The following is a 19,086-nucleotide window of genomic DNA, read 5'->3' on the forward strand; positions in this document are numbered from 1 at the left end:
TATCATATCTAAGAGGAAATAAGATGTTTATTAAATACATTTTTTTTTAAAAGCAAATATAAAAAGGTGGGAAATAGATGAAAGGGGGAGGAAAGGGGAAGGAGTTGTTAAAAGTAGAAGGAAAAAGGTACACAATAACCCTTTTTCCAAATGTATGGGGGAAGGAAAAGTAAAAAAGGAAAAGTGAAGGGAAAAGAAATAGGAAAGGAATAGGGATACAAAGAGAAAAGATAAAAAGGAAAGGTGACGGAATGGGAATGAGAAAAATAAAAAGGCATTGAGTAAGTCAAGGAAAAGGGGGTATTAAAAAAAGGGAAAAGGAAAAGTAATGGGTAAAGGAAAAGGAAAGGGAAAATTTTAGGGATAGAAAAAAAAAAAGAGAGAGAAAGGGGAAAAGAAAAAAGTAAAAGAACAAAATTACAAGTAAAAGTGAAAGAGAAGTGGGAAAGGAAAAATAAAAAGGCAAAAGTTTAGAGAACAAGAAAAGAGCAAAAGGAAAAAAGGGAATAGAAAAAGTAAAGGGTAAGGGAAAATGAAAAGGAAAAGAAAAAAGGAGAATAGAAAAGGTAAAAGGGAAAAGGGAAGAGAAAAAAAGGAAGAGAAAAAAAGGAAAAAAGTGAAGGGAAAAAAGGGAAGAGAAAACGGAAGGAGGGAAAATGAAAACAGCAGGGGAAAGAAAAAGAGAAGAGAAAAAGTAAGGGGAAATGGAAGAGGAAAAGTAAGGGGAAAGGGAAGAGGAAATGTAAGGGGAAAAGGCAAGAGAAAAAAGGAAAATAAGAAGGGGAAAGTAAAAGAAAGAGGGAAAAGAAAAAAATAAATGGGGAAATTTTATGGAGGAAAAAGGAAAAGGGGAAGGAATATGGAGAGGAAAAGGACAGGAATGAGAAAAAAAGGAAAGGAGAATGAAAAAGGGATGAAAAAGTAAAAAAAGGGAAAAAAAAAGAAAGGATGGGATGAAAAAGGGAAAGGAGACACAAAAGGAATGAAAGAAAAAAAAAGGTAAAGAGTTTTTTTTTCAATCAAAGACAAGAAACAAGAGTGAAGAAGAAAAAGGAAGCATAATGAAGACATGTCTATTCTGATGACAGCGATGCCCCAGGCTCCTGTCTTGTTTTCCTGTTACAGTCCTGCGCCTGGTTTAATACTAATCTCTTTTCTGTTCCGCAGAACCTTTTCCTTCCATCACACGACCTTGTTGCCATGTATGTCCTTTACAGGTCTGTGCCTGTTTTGCAGAAAGTTCTATATTTCAAGTCATGTTAATGTTTTACTATATTTATTTTTAGAAGAAACAATCAGCGTGCCTCCAGCAGGGGTGGGGGCTGAAGAAAAGTCAATACAGTGCTGTAATGCTCACTAACCCTGAGAAGGCAGCAGACAAAAATGAGATATACCGTGATACACCCAAAAAAACACCCCAAAACAGATGTTGCATTACAGGCCAGCTCTGCCAAATATTATTACTGAATACTTGTATATCAGGTGCTGACACACTGAAAGACACGACTGCCCAGACTCCTGAACTGTGCAATTCTTCACCGATCAGAAAGGCTTTCATATGTATGTTGAGGTGCAAGGCAACCCTCTGATGGATCATCCCTAAGAATGGAGCCCCTCTGTGTAGAAAAAAACATAATTACTACCGTTTGTACTTGCCAGGCACGTACAGAGCAGCACTCTCCAACCTCAGCAGAGGATGCAGCAAAGTATTTTGGGGTGTAGCAAAGCCCTATAACGATAGTCAAGAGAAGGTCTAGTTTGAATGAGGTGTAAATGAAGAGTGGGGAACGGTTAAGATGGCCATACACCAGGGAGATGTCCCCAATTAAAAAAATGTTTTTGGAACCTTCATTTCATTTTCTAACAGTAAATGGGTTCATAATGGGGATCTATTTAAATCAAAGTGGCAAAAAAAAAGTAGTAGCAAGAGTGAGATTTTTTCTCTATTCATTTCATAATTGAATGGTGACATCAAGCGCGACTTCAAATGAAATTAATCTCTGATGGCATTATCAGAAGTTCAGACGACATTTTTTGTATGGACATGATATGCGTCAGTACTTTTATAGCTGTCCATGTTCCCACTGGTGACATTTCCCCTCAATATTTACCCCTATTGCCAATGGAACAGAAGTCCAAACTTTGTCACTGTCTGTGGAAAAGGATGTTAAGATCAATTACCCAAAAGGGGATACTTCTCAAATGTGGAAATTTGCACAAGGAACAAGAGACAGAAGGGTTTGGTTCCAAAAGGGAGACAGTCTCTCTAAATGAGGGATCATTGGGAGCTTTCAGGGGGGGTGGGGGGTCAGTTTGAAGGTTAATATGAGGGTCAGTGTGGGGTTTACCAGAATGTTTATCGCAAGGGGGCCTTGAAGAACAACAGGTGCACTTTCAGAGAAAGGGTACTTATTCTTTTTGCCCTTCTCCCCTGACCTAACAGAACACACCCGTTCCCTCCACAAATGCATACTTATCGAGATCTGGGACATGTCGCTGTCTAATATGGATGGAGGGAACTGTTAGATTTTTTTTTCCTGAACAAAATAAATTCAATCTTTTAATGTATAGCTCAGGAGGAAAAAAAAAACTAGATGATGCTGGATGCCCCTCAGGCAAGAAATAAGGGGGAAGAAGCCCACGGTTTGCAGTGAAATCAAACTAAGCAATGTTAGTATAGGAGAGGAGCCTGTACAATTGGGCATGACCAAAGATAATGATGAAGTTCAGCTTGAACTACATGTAGGTAAGTGTCATATAAGTATGGATAAAGTCAAGTCTTGAGATGATCACCTGGGTGGATCCAAAATAATCTACAGGTAGCACAATATTATGCAAATTATCTTTCTAATAGGAACGAGAAGAATTCAATATAGTGCAGGAATGTCCCCTAGGGTGAGCCGTTTTTGGGTGGTCAGGGGAAGCTGTGGGTGGAATAAGCAGGGCAGCCTGTACTGGAACATCAAGTGTCAGCAGCAGCAGCATCCTTGTCTGACATGCGGTATGGAGGAATGTGGTCTGTGCAGGTTTTGATACAAAAGGGAGTGTCAGCCACTAAGACTAATAGGGAGAAGCAGAGGCAGTGTTCACACTTGCTGTTCTGCAAACCAGATCAGACCTTGACAGACGTACAGCCAACAATATCGCAGGGAGGAAAAAAATTGCACGCCGCATTGTCCAAAGCAAGTTGCACCATGGCAGAGAAACAAAAAATCCAGCTTTTTGTCAAGGTAAAGAGAACAAAATGTCATTGTTTTTATTATGGTCAATTCTTGCTCAGGTAGACAAAGTTGTGTTTTTTAGCAGGGACGCCTCAACAAAATATGGGGTCCAGACCTAATCCATATAATGTTGTACAGACACTGTACATGTAGATTGCAATGTGTGTGGCTAGCTTTACAGTGCCCTTTCCCTTAGATTATACACTGACACAGCCGGAATGCTGTTAGTAATAAGTCAAAACCGGAGCCCACACCAGATAACCAACCAAAGACTTGACAATTTCTGATTCAAAGATTTGCGTGTAGAACCGATCGGTCTCCAGTTCATGTATTCAAGCAATTGTGATCGAAGAACAGTATAGCCGATTATGCAACGATACACTATACAGCCATATGTTTGTGGACACCTGACCATCATACCCTATACTGGCTTGTTGGAGAGTCCATCTGAAAATCATGGGCATGAATATGGAGTTGTTCCCTCCTTTGCAGTTATCCACTTTTCTGGGAAAGCTTTGCACAATGTTTTAACAAGTGTCTATGAGAATTTGTGACGAATTATCCATAAGAGCATTTGTGTGGTCGGGTACTGATGTTGGACAAGAAGACCTAATATAGGAAGAGGAATTACCAGCACTTAGTAGAATAATCTAACATGTCCATTTATTGGACATAGACGTCACACAATCACAAGAGCCAACGTTTCGAGACCAGGGCACTGTGCTGGTTATTATCCTTTATTCCTGTCATGACAGTAGGGGGCCAATTTATAAATCTTCTGCCCAGCTATATGCTGGGCAATTGCCATTTGTACGGCATTCCCACCACAATATGGAGCCACGACCCGATCCACAGGCAACAATGCTGTGCGAACATCATTTGACCTGTGTATAGCTGGGTGGAAGAAGATAGTGTAAAAATGAGAGTGCCATACTGATTAATTCAGTCCAATTAGGATAGGGTTGATATTCATTTAAAAAAGTCACTAGTAAAACTCTGCATCTTCACTTTTAAAAACATTGTAATATTGCAGATTTACCTCTCAGGAATTTTTTTTTTATTTTTTTTTTATTTACTTGTATATTCTACCTGTTGTAGTTAGTTTCAGGTTGTAAGACCATTCTATCTGATGCCTGAGCAAAGTATGGAGAGAACAAAAGGTGCTGTGAAAAGTAATGATTTTGTTAATTGAAAGTTTAGCCCTGCACTAGCAGCCCAGACAGTGTGCCAGTTCCCAGCCCTGAGTTCAGGTATAACACTGGACTGCATTTCTGCCCTGGCAGATAGTATACAAAGCTGTTCCTGAGAACAGAGGCTGCGGTATATGGGTACCTCGCAGGCCCTTCTTCATAGTGGGAAAATAGGCAGTGAAGAAGGATGTCATATTTATATGCCCCCCCCCCCCCCAAATAATGCAGTTTAAAGGGGTTCAGAGGCATGTGCCACTGACTGTTTAGAACTGTCCATTTTCTGTTCACCCAAAATGCACACACTCTATCCTCCCATGTGGGTAAGGTGATCTCACTTTTATTGTCTAGGAAAGAGTAATGGAGAAGATCATACAGGCATTCCATTGAGCCTCAAATTCCTAAGGTCCCAATGCAGTCCTAACACAAGAACAAGGCAATGTGTCTCCTATGGTATCAGTTCCGACAGAGCGCATTGGTGCATGCTGCATATAAATAGGACATGTTTTATTTGTGCCAACTGCATTCCAAGACACTGTAACGCGCTACAGTATAAAATAACATGAAATGCTAAAAAATTAAAGGCAACTAAGGGACAGCAACGCATGTTAACACACGCACTGTGGAATGAATGGGCCCTTGATGGGCAAAACTGACTCTGCATGTTGCCCCCGGAGGTCTTGCCATAGTGTGTAAGTATGCTCGGTAGGCTTGAACATTATAGCAGACATACCTCCTAGTATGCCCTCCACCAGAGGCAAAGTACGCTTCCTCCCATCATTGCTGCCATCTTTTGTTGTTCTTCTGGGTCCAGCAGTTTCTTTTTTTAGCCATTGGTCATCCAGTAATGATGTGACGCATGCACACGGGTGTTACATAATCCCAATATCTTTTTTTACTATACCTTATTGTTAACAGAAAAGGAATAAGGGGCATTTAAAGCCTCTTCGACCATTAAACCCTAATTTTTTATTGTTAACGCTAAGGAGATGGCCAGGCGTATGCCGTTCGCATGGCACTAGTGCCCCAGATAGCATTGACAAGTATAGGAATTTCCTGTACTCATCAACGCCATATAGGGGTGCTAGTGCTGTACAAATAGTGGGACTACAATCTCATGTTTAGGTTGCTAGTTTGTATTGAAGTTAGTATATCACGGGAGTGAGTTTGAAACGGTCGCTACTTTACAACACACACAGGGACCATGGGGAACAAAAGTAGCCCCCCTCCAGAAGGAAGGACAGTGTCAGCACCAATTCAGAGATGATTTGAGGATCTACAGCCCAGTGATACACAAATAAGACACATTTTTGTTAATAGTTAGGGTACTTGAAAGCATCTGTAAGATTTAACTCCTGAGTTTAGTGTCACTTTAGGTACAACATAACCCTGTTGAATATATTGTGCTTTAAAGTCGTTTTGGACCTTGCAGGCAAGGGTTAGATCCTCAGTCAGGTTTTACTGCTGTCCTAGGAGGGCCTCATTTGAGATAGTTAGCTCCTATCCCATCACATCACCGGATGATCACCGGCATTGTGCCTGTGTGATAGGACCGCTTAAACCCTGAACTTACACACAGCAGAGTGAGCTAGCTGTATTGATCTGGACTCCTATAAATCACAGTTCTGCTAACAGACTGGCAGCCAATAATTGTCAGGGACGCAGCCTCAGGTGAGTAGCAATTCAATGCGCATGAGCAAGTCTGGGCACTTCCTAATGAAGGGGTATAGTGCTGTGCAACGTCTGTTAGCCAATGCCTGTGTGCTTGTCCATCATCATACTTCCTGTCGGGTCAGTGTGTCAGGATGGTAATAAGCTCATCATACAGAGTGACAGGTGTATATTGCACCAGTAACCCTTACCATAATTACCTCTTCTCCAGACCTGTTTAAAGTAAACAATTCCTACCATTGTTTACCTGCTTCTAAAAATGCCAGTTCCCTGTTTGTTATGCTTATCCTCTGGCTTCAGTTCTTCCTGAGTCAATGTCCTGGACCAACTATGCAGATCAGGAAAGTCACAGTAAAGCCCTGATCTGGATATTTGTTCACAGTAGGTCAGCAATTGCTGTTCCCATGTTTCTCTTTAGGACAGGTTTTGTTAAAAGACTAATTCCATCCTACAACACAAAATGTGTGAACTACAAGTTGTATGCAAGAAGGTATAATGCACTGGTACAGACAACCAAACATCTAGTCTACACGGCTGGAAAGATACATGTAGGATGCCATTTAAAAAGGCCGGTTGCCTGCTTGTCATGCTGTTCCAAAGGCTTCTGTACTTTACTTCGAACAAGGATATAGATGAAGAGTTCCAATTCATTCCTTGCATGTGCCATGTCAGTGACTCTGAAGGAATTGAAGCCAGAAACAGCCAAGAGATGTAGGCCATGGTATCCTTCATATTTCTCCCTTTCAAGTGTAACTGGTGATTTGTTGCAGCATAAAAAGAAGAAGCCCTCCAGGTGATCTATATCTACATTATTAGCATTTTAGCAGCATTTTTGCAGACTCACCCTTTTCTGTTGTGTTTGCCCTGTCATCTCTCAGACTGGTTCCTGACTGGGAGGGTCTGACTTTATTAAACCACCTGAGAGATCTCAGGACCTTAAAGTGAACCTGTCCCAAGACAAATATGAGACCTGCCAATACCAATCTCCTTCTAAAAATGTAAATAGCCTGACTGCTATGCTGTTCTTTACCTTCAATACCCCCTAAGTCAGAGATGGTCAACACATATTCAGATCAGGAAAGTCAGACGTCTTTATCTACGTACTTGTTTGGAGTCAGTGACTTTTGACTGGCTATATGTGTTACCACAAACATTGACATGCATTGTAAAGCACTTTGGACAATAAGTGTCTCCATTTCTTTCTAATAGTCTCCAGCACATATTCACACATGACCATTAAACACAATACAATGCATCTAAAATTGCAATGTTGTGATGCGCTGTGGAAAATAGTATAATTTTCAGTTCTGATTTTATTTCCCTATTGAACCAAACTTTAGAAGAGCCATTCAGATTGGTGTCAACACATATACCACAGTGTAGTGCATTGCAGTGACATTCATTGTGAATAGAACTCCATTGCATATCAGAATACAAATAGCATGCATTGCATTGCTGTGTCAAATAAAATGGCGTCCAATTTTTTGCGTGTTCAGGTGAGCTTCAGTCTATTCAATATCAATGGGCTGCCTTTATACAGTGCACGCATGGGAATAGATTTAAAGCAGGTGTGTAAAAGCAACACAGAAGGCCTAAGGCTGGGCACACACCTTACAACCATCGCAAGACTTTTGTCTTGCGATGGTTGTAAGGTACTTAAAAAAACGTACGATCTGCCCATCTTGGACAGGCAGATCGTACTTGCGATGATCGCAAGCCATGCCCCCTGAGGGGCGGGCTTCCGATGACCGCAATGCTGAACGGGCAGTGTGCGCTTGCGCACACCGGCCCGTCCGGCTTTTATCTTACGAACATGCTTCACACCCCCCGAACATCGTACGATGCTCGGCGGGTTTGCAAACATGTTCAGAAGTTTAAAGTCGTGCGACCTTACAGTAGTAGAGGTCGCACGGCTTCCACACACCTTACGATAATCGTACGATTGCGGGATTTCCCGCGATTATCGTACGATTATTGTAAGGTATGTGGGGACCTTAAGGATGTCTTACCTTCCTCTGGATCAACTACGGGTTTCAGGGTTCTGAGGATGCAGGTTGTTATCCTTATTTTTGTCTATTGGGAGAACTCAATGGATGTGTGTCTTTTTTGTGTGTGTCTTTTTTCAACCTCAGTGACTATGTAGGTTCACTTTAATGATCATCCTCACACCTGCACGTGCTTGGCTTCCCTTTAATCTCCTACTGCTCTAGAAATCTGTTTACACCTAATAAAATGCGCTTTTTAGGCTTCGTTCACCCTGTAATCGCCGGCACGTACAGCTCTGTGCTGCGTGCAGGGCCGTATAGAGCAGCTCCTGGGAAGGACAGGTGCTGCGTGTGATTAGTACGCAGCCCCCGTCCTTCTCTATGGGACTATGCGGCCCTTACGCAGCCCTACGCTCACCCACTCTGTACGTCCGTGCAGGTGAGCATACTCGTACGCTGACAGGATGGATCCTGTCTACGTCCGAGCGAGGGAACACGCACCCCTACGGATCTGCACTAGGGTGGCGTACGGCTGCGAAGTCCCATAGAGAAGGGCAGGGGCTGCATATTAATCGCACGCCGTACCTGTCCTTCCCGGGAGCTGCTCGATACGGCCCTGCACGCAGCACGGAGCTGTGCGTGCGAGCATTACAGTGTGAATGAGGCCTAAGGCTGATTATACACCTATCAATTTTTTTGTTCAACCCGATTCCTCCATCAACACAAACAGCGTATCAAGCGAGGAATCCCGCTGTTTACATTGTATTCTGACAGGTGCCCGACACCTGTCAGAATATTTGATCAGAGCTGGCAGCTCATTGGCTGCCGGCTCTGATCGATCGAAAATTTTCCAGCTGATCGAGGAATGCCGGCAGAAAGAGAGCCGAAAGCCCAAACACACTGTGTGAATTTGGGCCGGTACATTAAAAACCGGCCCAAATTCGAGCAGCGTATGGGCACCTATAGCCTTGAGCCTTTTTTCAAATTATTTTTTACCCAATTACTAGGCAAGCCATGAAAAAGTACATGCTCCCATTGCAATCTAATGGAGGCCAAAATATGCAACCCCAAAAGCAGCTCATTTAGTTTTTCAAGTGATGAGCTGCTGCTTTCTCTATAGGTTGAACTCAATGGACTTGTGTCTTTTTTCAACCTGGCTAACTATGTAACTATGAGACACTGGTAAATGGGCATCATTTCATATAATAGAATTCATATAGCTTCAATTATAAAACTTCTTCCCAGCATACAGCTGGGCAGATGCTGTTTGTAGGGCACTAACACCCCTTGATGGAGGAGTATCATTCTAGGGGCGCTAGTGCCATGGGCAAGCTTTATAACTGAAGTCCTTAGTCTTAAAGCAGACATAGCAGCGATGCTATGTCCCTCTGCTTCCTTACCCCCAGTAACTGTGAATACAATGTGATGACCGTTGCAGAATAGGGGAAGAGAGGCTGGAAGGACTGGTCTAAGAGCAAGCCGTCTCCGAAGATCAGGTCAGTATTACCTTTGGTTTTTTAGCACATAGACAGAAGTGAGAACTTAACCCTTGCAGTATGAGGGTAGCCCCACTACAAGGGTTAAGAACATTTTTGGTCGGAGTTTTTTAAAAGAGAACTATGGGGTAAGTGTTTTTCCCCATAGTTCACTTTAGGGTCACAAGAGGACAAATTTTTGCGACTATACTGACCCAAAGCTCAGTATATCGCGGGCTATTGCCCGCAATATACTGTGAGCGCCGCAGCCGAGATGGATTGCGACATTACTGTCGAGATCCACCCAGCTGCGTGAGTGACAGCTGGCTCTGCCTATCTAGAGGCAGAGCCAGCTGTGCCCGCCACCTCCCTTGTCCGTTCCTCCACTCAGCGCTGGAGGATCAGAGAGGGGAGGGTGAATCACTGCGGGGAGCTGTGACTGACAGTCGCCACTCTCTGCAGGGAGACGATCGGGAAGTGAGCAGATCAGTGCATGTTTCTGCTCGTTTCCCGATCGATAGAGCCGACCTATGACAGCTTCTTTGTCACAGATCAGCTCTAACTATGAGGATGAGTGGAAATCACTCAACTCATTGATCTCCTTTAAGCATTGAAGCTCTTCTGGTGACACTTTCAATTGTGTTTAAATGCTCAGGTGTGAGGGAGTCTAACATTTCACACATTTGCAAATCTTGTATTAGATATGGAAAAGAACTGGCAATTTAGAGATCTCAATAACACCACAAGAAGAAGAGGTATGGTTGTATTTAGCAGAAAGGAAGTGTAGTGGGTGCAGCTCAGCAGAAGTACTATAAATACATACTGGAGGAATTGTACACATTTGTACTGTGACCTCATTCTCAATGTACCTTGATCACTGTGTAGAATGCGAAATTAGTATCCAATATATGGAAACAAAACAGTGCAGTGTAGTAACACAATCAAAATGGTACAGAATGTTTTATCTGGGGAAAAAGAAGGACATTTTCCCAAAGGGAAAATGTAACTAGACAGTGTTCATTATTAGAGAATAAGAACAGGGACAATGGCATTCAGCATACACAGGGGTCAGAGCCATTGGCACCCAAATCTACAACCCTCTTTCCAATCACCGCGGTCACAAAGAACATTTTCTTATGTAGCGGTCACCCTCGAAGGAGCTGCCAGAATAACCCGGGTCATCACTAGTCTGTCTAGGGGTTTTGGTCTTCAGCTGCCCCATTAGCATTAACCACCCTCTTCTAGTGCTCACAGAACAGACATCCAAGCCAAAGGTATAATGCTGAAGAACTTTTTTTTTACATCTTTACACTGGGTATAGAGGGTATAGGACCCTAGACATCCAAGGCAGAACAAACATAGACTCCAGACTCAGCAGTCCAACTCAGTAATTCAGTGTAGATCCATTTGTAGCATAATTGAATAGGTATTTGAGTAGCAGATAAACAGGGATGAGCACAGATCCTTAACAGGAGAGATACCAGACTTGCTCCTGAGGTCCACTATGTCCTTGGCACCTCCAGCAGCCATCAGCTTTCCTGGCCCTCCTCCTCTAGCAACAGCAGAGGCCTCCTCCAGACTTGAGGCCTACCAGAACACTTCCCGCACTCCAGCATCCCCAGGTCTCAGGCCTAGCTTGGGGGGGGCAGGCTTGACAGCACCCCAACTTGGACTAATCCATGGCTGGCACATGACTGAGCACATTGGAATTCCCTCCAGTATATGTACCCTATGCCAGCATGCAACACTGGTTGACAGAAACCCAGTGATTGGCTGGTGAACTGCACACACACTCACAGTGCCCCTCATTGGCTGTCCCACACTACAGTAGAGTCACACTCCACCCAGGCAGGTACAATCAATGCCAGGACACCTGGAATTAACCAGATAAATGCCAACTACAATACAGACAGGCTGAGTATCTCTGGAAATCACTAAGTTTCTAGTAGCCACCTCACAGAAGGTGATGGTTTACAGGACTTGTTTTACAGATCCTAAGTGTGTTTAGAATATTGTGACAATGTGAAAGTGAAAATAAACTTGTAGTTCTAAAATATGCCAATAACAATACAGGGAAAAGTCACCTATTGGCATTTGTAGGCACATGCCTACTCTGCCTAATGGGACATCCAGCCCTTACTAAACAGCAGCAATTCTGTGCCTGAACTCCCAATTTAATCAGAGTAAGAACCATGGGAATATTATTTCAGTTTCTTATTAGAAAGTTTAGCCATTTTATTTTTTGGGCTACAGCACAAAACACATTAATTCCATGTAATGGTGTGTATCCCATCTCCTGCAGACAGATGCTTCTTATAAAAATCCTCCATTCATAACCACCAGATATTGCCCTGAGCGGCTATCTTCTGATGCTATATGGGTTAACAGCAGCTGCTGCTAGCATAAAGAATTATGCCACTTGCCCCCTATTCATACCCTGTCCATCAGTCAGAGAACTCATACCAATAATCTCCCACAATGTATGGCGTTCTGTGAATGAGCGGTGGAGATCCTGTCATTCATCCACTCCTCCATTCACAGAACCTTGTGCATTGCAGGATAATAGTAGTAGGAGTTCTCTTTGTGAAGGAGAGGGCATGAAGGGGCAGGCGAGTGGCACAACTGTTCACACTACATACAGCATCGGAAGATAGCCACTCGGGGTAATATCTGCTGGCCATGAAGCCATCACAAAGGGAGGATTTTTACAAGAAGCAGACTGCAGGCGATATACACACCAATACGTTGAACTAATGTGTTTGGTGGTGTATCCCCCCCAAAAAAATATACAGCTTTAATATACAAGACAGAACAGCATATACTGAATATTTGTAATTTAATCTAAGATATGAAGGTGGATTGCTGCTGTGTGGATCTCATCATGGCTAGAATCTAATTTTGGGTGTCTAAAAGTGCCCCTCCAGTTAATGATAATTAATTAATCGGGTTATACAAAATTTGTTATTATTCTATCAGCATAATGCATGTATTTTTGTGAACCCCTCATCTCTGCTATGCCAAATGGCTGTGCTGCATGAGGAGGTTGTCATCACTTCCCTGCCTCGTGCCTGCTCTATAGACTACTAAAGCTTATCACCACAATGATGACCTCTTCCTCCTGTACAGACCAACTAAGCACCTCCCACTGCCACCCATCAGTCTACAGGTCAAACCCTCCCACTGCAAGTCTAATTTCAGCCTTCAGCTGTATATAAAAAAATAAGGATATGTTTCTAACTACTGCAGCTTGGAAAAATCATGCTACATCATTGGAAGGAATGCAGTACATAAAATAAGGCCGTAATTATATGTTTGCCAGGACATGTATCCTTCACAAATATAATGACACACTTTGAAACAATGCAGTAACTGTGTTAGCGTAACAACACATATAATAGTAGTATAATATATTTAACGACGTACAATAGAGCTTTTGCTGTATAATGCAGGCAATACGGTTGGCAGAATGGTTTCTGGTTGGCAATAGAATGTGCTGGTGGAGGGTGTGATGAGAACAATTAAGAATGACGCCTCTAATTAAATGACTCATTTAGGTCATCCTCCCTGGATGGGGTTTGTGCAGGTTCTTTAATCTCCTCATTGAAATGTATGACAATGGAAAATAATTGCAGATGAACACTCACTTTTGTTTCCATTTTTCAACCTACGGTAAACTACACTTTATGTAATACAGCTGAAGTATTGGGATCCATAACATGAGTCCAGTCCAACTCCGGGGTTTGTGGGAAGCCAATATAAATACAAATTTCGGGGCTTTACCTTCTCTGGCGAAGCTCCACCAATTATCTGTCCAATGAGATTGCCTTTACTGACCACTGAAGGCATCTTATTGACCACTGGAATGGAAGTTGGATAGGCTAAGCCAGTGGTGGTGAACCTTGGCACTCCAGCTGATTTGGAACTACAAGTCCCATGAGGCATTGCAAGGCTCTGATAGCCACAGACATAACTCCCAGAGGCAGATGCATGTTGGGATTTGTAGTTTTGGCACAGCTGGAGTGCCAAGGTTCGCCACCACTGGGCTAAGCCATAAAGTCACAGGAAGTCAGACCCCAATAACAAAGTATAACTAGATCAGCGAGGAGCACAGAAGATGCTTTCTGGGTAATAAAGCAGCAGGCTGATTGTGGTGTCTGTGAGCAGGCAGGACCTTCACTTCATATCTTTAAAATGCATAACAGGGTTATTTGAACTATCTGTGGCCAGCTGGATTGGCAGTCAAAGTCCCCTGTCTTAGTATTTTATGACCTGAAATATGTACAAATATTTGCCAATGCTGTCAGATCTCCCTGCCAGAGCCACTTTCAGATGGATAGCACTCTGCCGATGGCACGTGCTTTATGACATGTGAAATGTGATATTTATTGTATAATAACTGACCTGGAGGCTATAACCAGCAAGATATTTCCAAGCAATGCAACCAGTTTGAACAATACACGTGTCAATATGGCCACTCAGAGGTTTCTTTTGGAGTATTACGGCCCATTCACACCACTGCATGTGAAATGTGCGTAATGTGCGTTATGCTCAGCGTCACTTTGCATTGCGTTAAGGCAGCCCATTTAATTGGCCCAATGGACCAAAATGCATCAAAAAGGTAAAGGCAGTATTCCTGATAGCTCAGCACACTGCACTGAGCTGTAACTCACGTCTGACAGCTAGGTACCCTTGAGTGCTATTTAGAATGAACAGCATTGCACCAACGCATGTAATGTGCATCACAATGCATTAGTGTAAATAGGCCCTTAACATGCATTACTTCATTCCACGTGTGCCATAAATCAGGGAGAGAAGTTTTGAAAGACTGCATTAGCAAGCGATATAATGAGGTTAGGATGGAGGTAAAGGGTGGGTATTGGAAACATTTAAAGCTGGCCATACACTATCCTATATTCTGACAGGAGTGGGTGTGCCACTATCAGAATATCCGAACAGTTACTGCAGCTGATTGGTTGCAGTCACTGTTTGGCCAAGAATTTTCTGCCCTTCTTCTTCGAATTTTAGAACGAAGTATGCCGTGGCCACCTATGGAGCAAATTTAATTTGGTTCATTATGTACCATCTAAAATTTACTCTGCATATGGCCAGCCTAACTCTCCAACATCCTAAACTTGTAGCATTGCCATGGCAATAGGCAAACAGTATTACTTGTTCTGTATGCTGGGTGTAATTCTCAATATATGATCATGTTCTGTATGTATGGACTCTGCACAGGACGTCTTCTCTTGTCCTGTATGCTGGGTGTAATTCTCAATATATGATCATGTTCTGTATGTATGGACTCTGCACAGGACGTCTTCTCTTGTCCTGTATGCTGGGTGTAATTCTCAATATATGATCATGTTCTGTATGTATGGACTCTGCACAGGACGTCTTCTCTTGTCCTGTATGCTGGGTGTAATTCTCAATATATGATCATGTTCTGTATGTATGGACTCTGCACAGGACGTCTTCTCTTGTCCTGTATGCTGGGTGTAATTCTCAGTACGTATATGATCTTATTCTGTATGTATGGACTCTCCACAGGACCTCTTCTCTTGTTCTGTATGCTGGGTGTAATTATCAGTATATGATCTTATTCTGTATGTATGGACTCTCCACAGGACCTCTTCTCTTGTTCTGTATGCTGGGTGTAATTATCAGTATATGATCTTATTCTGTATGTATGGACTCTGCACAGTAACACTTCTCTTGTCCTGTATGCTGAGTATAATTCTCAGTATATGATCTGATTCTGTATGTATGGACTCTCCACAGGACCTCTTCTCTTGTCCTGTATGCTGAGCAGGGCTGCCATCAGGGAGGGTACGGCCGATACTCATGTAAGGGGCCCAGGCAGCCTGGGGGGCCTGCCCGGGATCCTTACATGCCATACAACAGCATTTTTCTTTTCCTATACCCTGGGTAGAATTTCTCTTGTTCTGTATGCTGGGTGTCTTTTGCAGTATTTGTTCTTATTATATGTGGACGGACACTGCGGAATACCACTTCTATTGTATCCCGAAAGTGATGGCACCTGTTATTATCCTCATCACCGTGGGCCTTCACTGCCAAGGTCCCTGTGTTCCACCAACCCCCTTCTGCAATACCAAATGGTGTGGGGGAAAGGGGGGTGGGGTTATTGCTTACTTTTAAAAAAGTAATTTTGGCAAGGACCGCCCCAACCCTTCCTGCTGCCATTGTCACCTAGGCTTCTGCTGCATCCTGGTTTATCCCTGCCACATCTCCCTAAAGGCTGCAGGAGCAGGGACTTACAGCAGTTGGGCTTCACATCATCAGACGTTGGCTGCAGAGTCCAGAAGAGACAATCAGCTCCCGATTAAGTCAGAGAAGAAGATAGTATGGGACTCAGACTGTGGCAGCAGGACAGCTCTGCTATTGCTAGGTAGGCGAGTATGTTTTACTTACCTGATCCCCATTCACCCAGAAATTGTCTCTCTCCTCTTCTCCCCTTTGGCAGTACACTGTCCCTTGGCATCCGCACATACAATGTAGGGCTATGGTGCCTATACTGTAATTGATGACCTCAGCGGTCCTTAGACCGCTGGAGCAAAGGGCAGAAGAGGCTGTGGAGACCAGTCTAGTAGCATGGAGGGAGCAGGTGGCAGCGGGGATCAGGTAAGAAAAACAGCTTATTCCTGCATCCTAAGCATAAATAAGCAGTTACCCCTTGCAGTGTGGGGGCAGCCACTTTTAATTTCCCTAGAGTTGGGCTTTAAATAGATAAAGCTAATTAAATGACATGTAAAATTAAATAATTAAATACAAAAGTGCTTTTATCAGGGACCTGATCAGTGTTCCAACTCCACATTATATCTAGGGATAAAAATTCCAGGGATCACCCTCTAAGAATTGAGACTGTTCCTGGAATCTGAGGACATTTAACACCTGCAGATTGGTGGTAAGATCTCAAACCAAGATCTTCTGGAACTCTATAAAATGAAATTAGATGATGCAATTTCTTCCCAGCCAAGAGAGAGATGAGTGGAAGACGGGTGTTGTATTGGCAGGACAGGATCCCTGAACTAACCGGTTTATCAAGTCAGTCTTGCAGCCGACCCCATTTGTGCATCCTCCTTCCGGAGCCGCATACACCCCATGGGTGGGACGGCTAGGCGTGATCTCCTTTGTACATCACCGACATTCATCTGCTAGTTAACAATTACACACTGTGTACACCTCTTGGAATGTTTGTAATTCTTCCGTTCTATTTCAACATAAGTCATAACATTCTTGAAAGGAAAACATTTTCAGAGTTGAAAGATACTGAAACTAAGACACCCACAGAGTCATGTCACACATTCCCAAAATATGTAGACTTGTCACCTAGGTTAAGTGGCAGTGAATGGGATAGCCTGAAGCTACAGTGTCCACTAAAATGATGTGAGGCAACATGCTTAAGAAGAACTTGGTTATGACAACATCCAACCGATTACAGCAGGGGTGGGCAAACTCCGGCCCTCCAGCTGTAGCGGAACTACAAATTCCATTAGGGACTGCATGACTCCCAGCCACAGGCATGACTCCCAGAGACAGACGCATTTGTAGTTTCACCACAGCTAGAGGGCCGGAGTTTGCTCACCCCTGTTCCACAGTGATTATAGTATTTCAAGGGAAACTACTGAGCTTTTATAAATGTTTTTAGATATACATATAAATATCATCCCCTTAAAATAAATGATCTTCTAATGTGTGTTAATGTAAAAAAAGAATTGTTGCCATGTATAATTTGAAATTATATAGCAAATGGGGGCAGCCATGTTTGCTCATTACCAATGATGTTCAGGGGCTTGGTGAGAACCCAGTTCACCTGAGTTCACCCAAGCCAATGTTTAAAATGGTCAGTCAAACAGTGACTGCATCCAATCAGGTGAAGTCATGGTTTGGATATTCAGACAACCGCAGGTGCTGGAGGTCTGAATACAATAGCAAAGATTTCACATGACTTCCTTACCAGCAGAAAGTAAGAGGAAATCTCTCAAAAGGAACACAGACTGCAATAAAATCATGACAGGGGTTTTACTTTACTGCTAAACTACAAACATGTCACCAGGATGCTGTTTTATGAACAATATCACTGGTTGCTAGGATGCTGTCTGCTGACCAGCATCACTGGTTGCTAGGATGCCGTCTGCTGACCAGCATCACTGGTTGCTAGGATGCCGTCTGCTGACCAGCATCACTGGTTGCTAGGCTGCTTTCTGCTGACCAGCATCACTGGTTGCTAGGATGCTGTCTGCTGACCAGCATCACTGGTTGCTAGGATGCTGTCTGCTGACCAGCATCACTGGTTGCTAGGATGCTGTCTGCTGCGAATGGAGTGTATGGGCCTTAGCACCACCCCCCATCATGCCTCGTTGCAACAAATTCTTGTATGTATTACCAATAGGTACATTCATTTTTGCATGGAACACCATTTGTCACGCGAGCATGTGCCAGAATTCCCACTCTGAAAAACCTGGCACGGCCGGCTCTGTGAAACATGTGACCCTCTTCCACAATTATCCAAAACTGGAAAAAGGTTTGGCTGGAGTTGGGCTTTGAGTGCGTCTGTAGTCCTGGATAGAGTGCTATCTGGATCCCCCACCCCGCCAGGAAGATTCACCCACTCTGTTTTTCATAGTTACTAGAAAGTGATGGGAAATCTTAAATGTAGCAGTTGTTGCTGTCATGACAGGAAGTGACAATAAATCTCTCCAATGGGACACAGACAAAAAAACAACCTGAATTGGTATTGTACCCAAAACTTAAAGAAGATTTTAGCCATAGATATCATTTATTGTAAGATCCAGGAAAAGCTGTGCATGTAATAAAGTTCAGTTTATAATTTGTATAACAGAAACAGGATATCCTATCCGCAATAGGTGCATGACTAAGAAACCGCTATAGCAGCGATATGACAATGTTCTGCTCATTGTGTCTCCTTCTAGGCCAGCGATGACGGTGAAAGTATTGGGAACTGTCCATTCAGCCAAAGGCTATTCATGATCCTCATGCACAAAGGATGCCCCTTTACCTTGACCACAGTGGACATGAAGAGGTAAGCACAGCACTCAGGCCAAAACATCAAAATTCTACATCCTAAATGATCCCAGAAATTTAAAGCTGTACTCCAGGCAGATCTAAAAGACACAAACTAAGGCAGCGCTGTATCATTAATACATCATTAAATCATTTTTTTAATGAAAGCAGAGGAAGTACCTGAATTTGACTTAGTATTAGCCTCCTGCAATCACTAATACAGCAGATCTCAGGCAGGGGGAGAGAGAAGCAGCACAAGGAGTCAATCAGATGTGCTGTAGTGCAAGCAGCCTGCTGATAGGAAAGGTCCCCACACACCTTACGATAATCGTACGATAATCGCGGGAAATCCCGCGATCGTACGATTATCGTAAGGTGTGTGGAAGCCGTGCGACCTCTACTACTGTAAGGTCGCACGACTTTAAACTTACGGACATGTTCGAAAACCCGCCGAGCATCGTACGATGTTCGGCGGGTTTGTGGCATGTCCGTACGATAACAGCCG

General features: G+C 43.2%; 1 protein-coding gene across 1 annotated transcript in view; it reads left to right on the forward strand.

Annotated features, from left to right (window-relative positions):
* The first annotated feature begins 2,942 nt into the window (after window positions 1-2,942).
* Window positions 2,943-19,086, forward strand: part of CLIC3 (chloride intracellular channel 3) — a 26,616-nt gene continuing 10,472 nt past the window's right edge. Inside the window, exons 1-2 of the mRNA XM_018556746.1 lie at window positions 2,943-3,230; window positions 18,491-18,600. Of these exons, the coding sequence (XP_018412248.1) occupies window positions 2,997-3,230; window positions 18,491-18,600 (344 nt within the window). The 5' untranslated portion in view covers window positions 2,943-2,996. The remainder of the gene's footprint in view (window positions 3,231-18,490; window positions 18,601-19,086) is intronic.

The sequence above is a fragment of the Nanorana parkeri genome, unplaced genomic scaffold, assembly GCF_000935625.1.
Source record: "Nanorana parkeri isolate BGI_ZX_2015 unplaced genomic scaffold, ASM93562v1 scaffold251, whole genome shotgun sequence".
Taxonomy (NCBI): Eukaryota; Metazoa; Chordata; class Amphibia; order Anura; family Dicroglossidae; genus Nanorana; species Nanorana parkeri.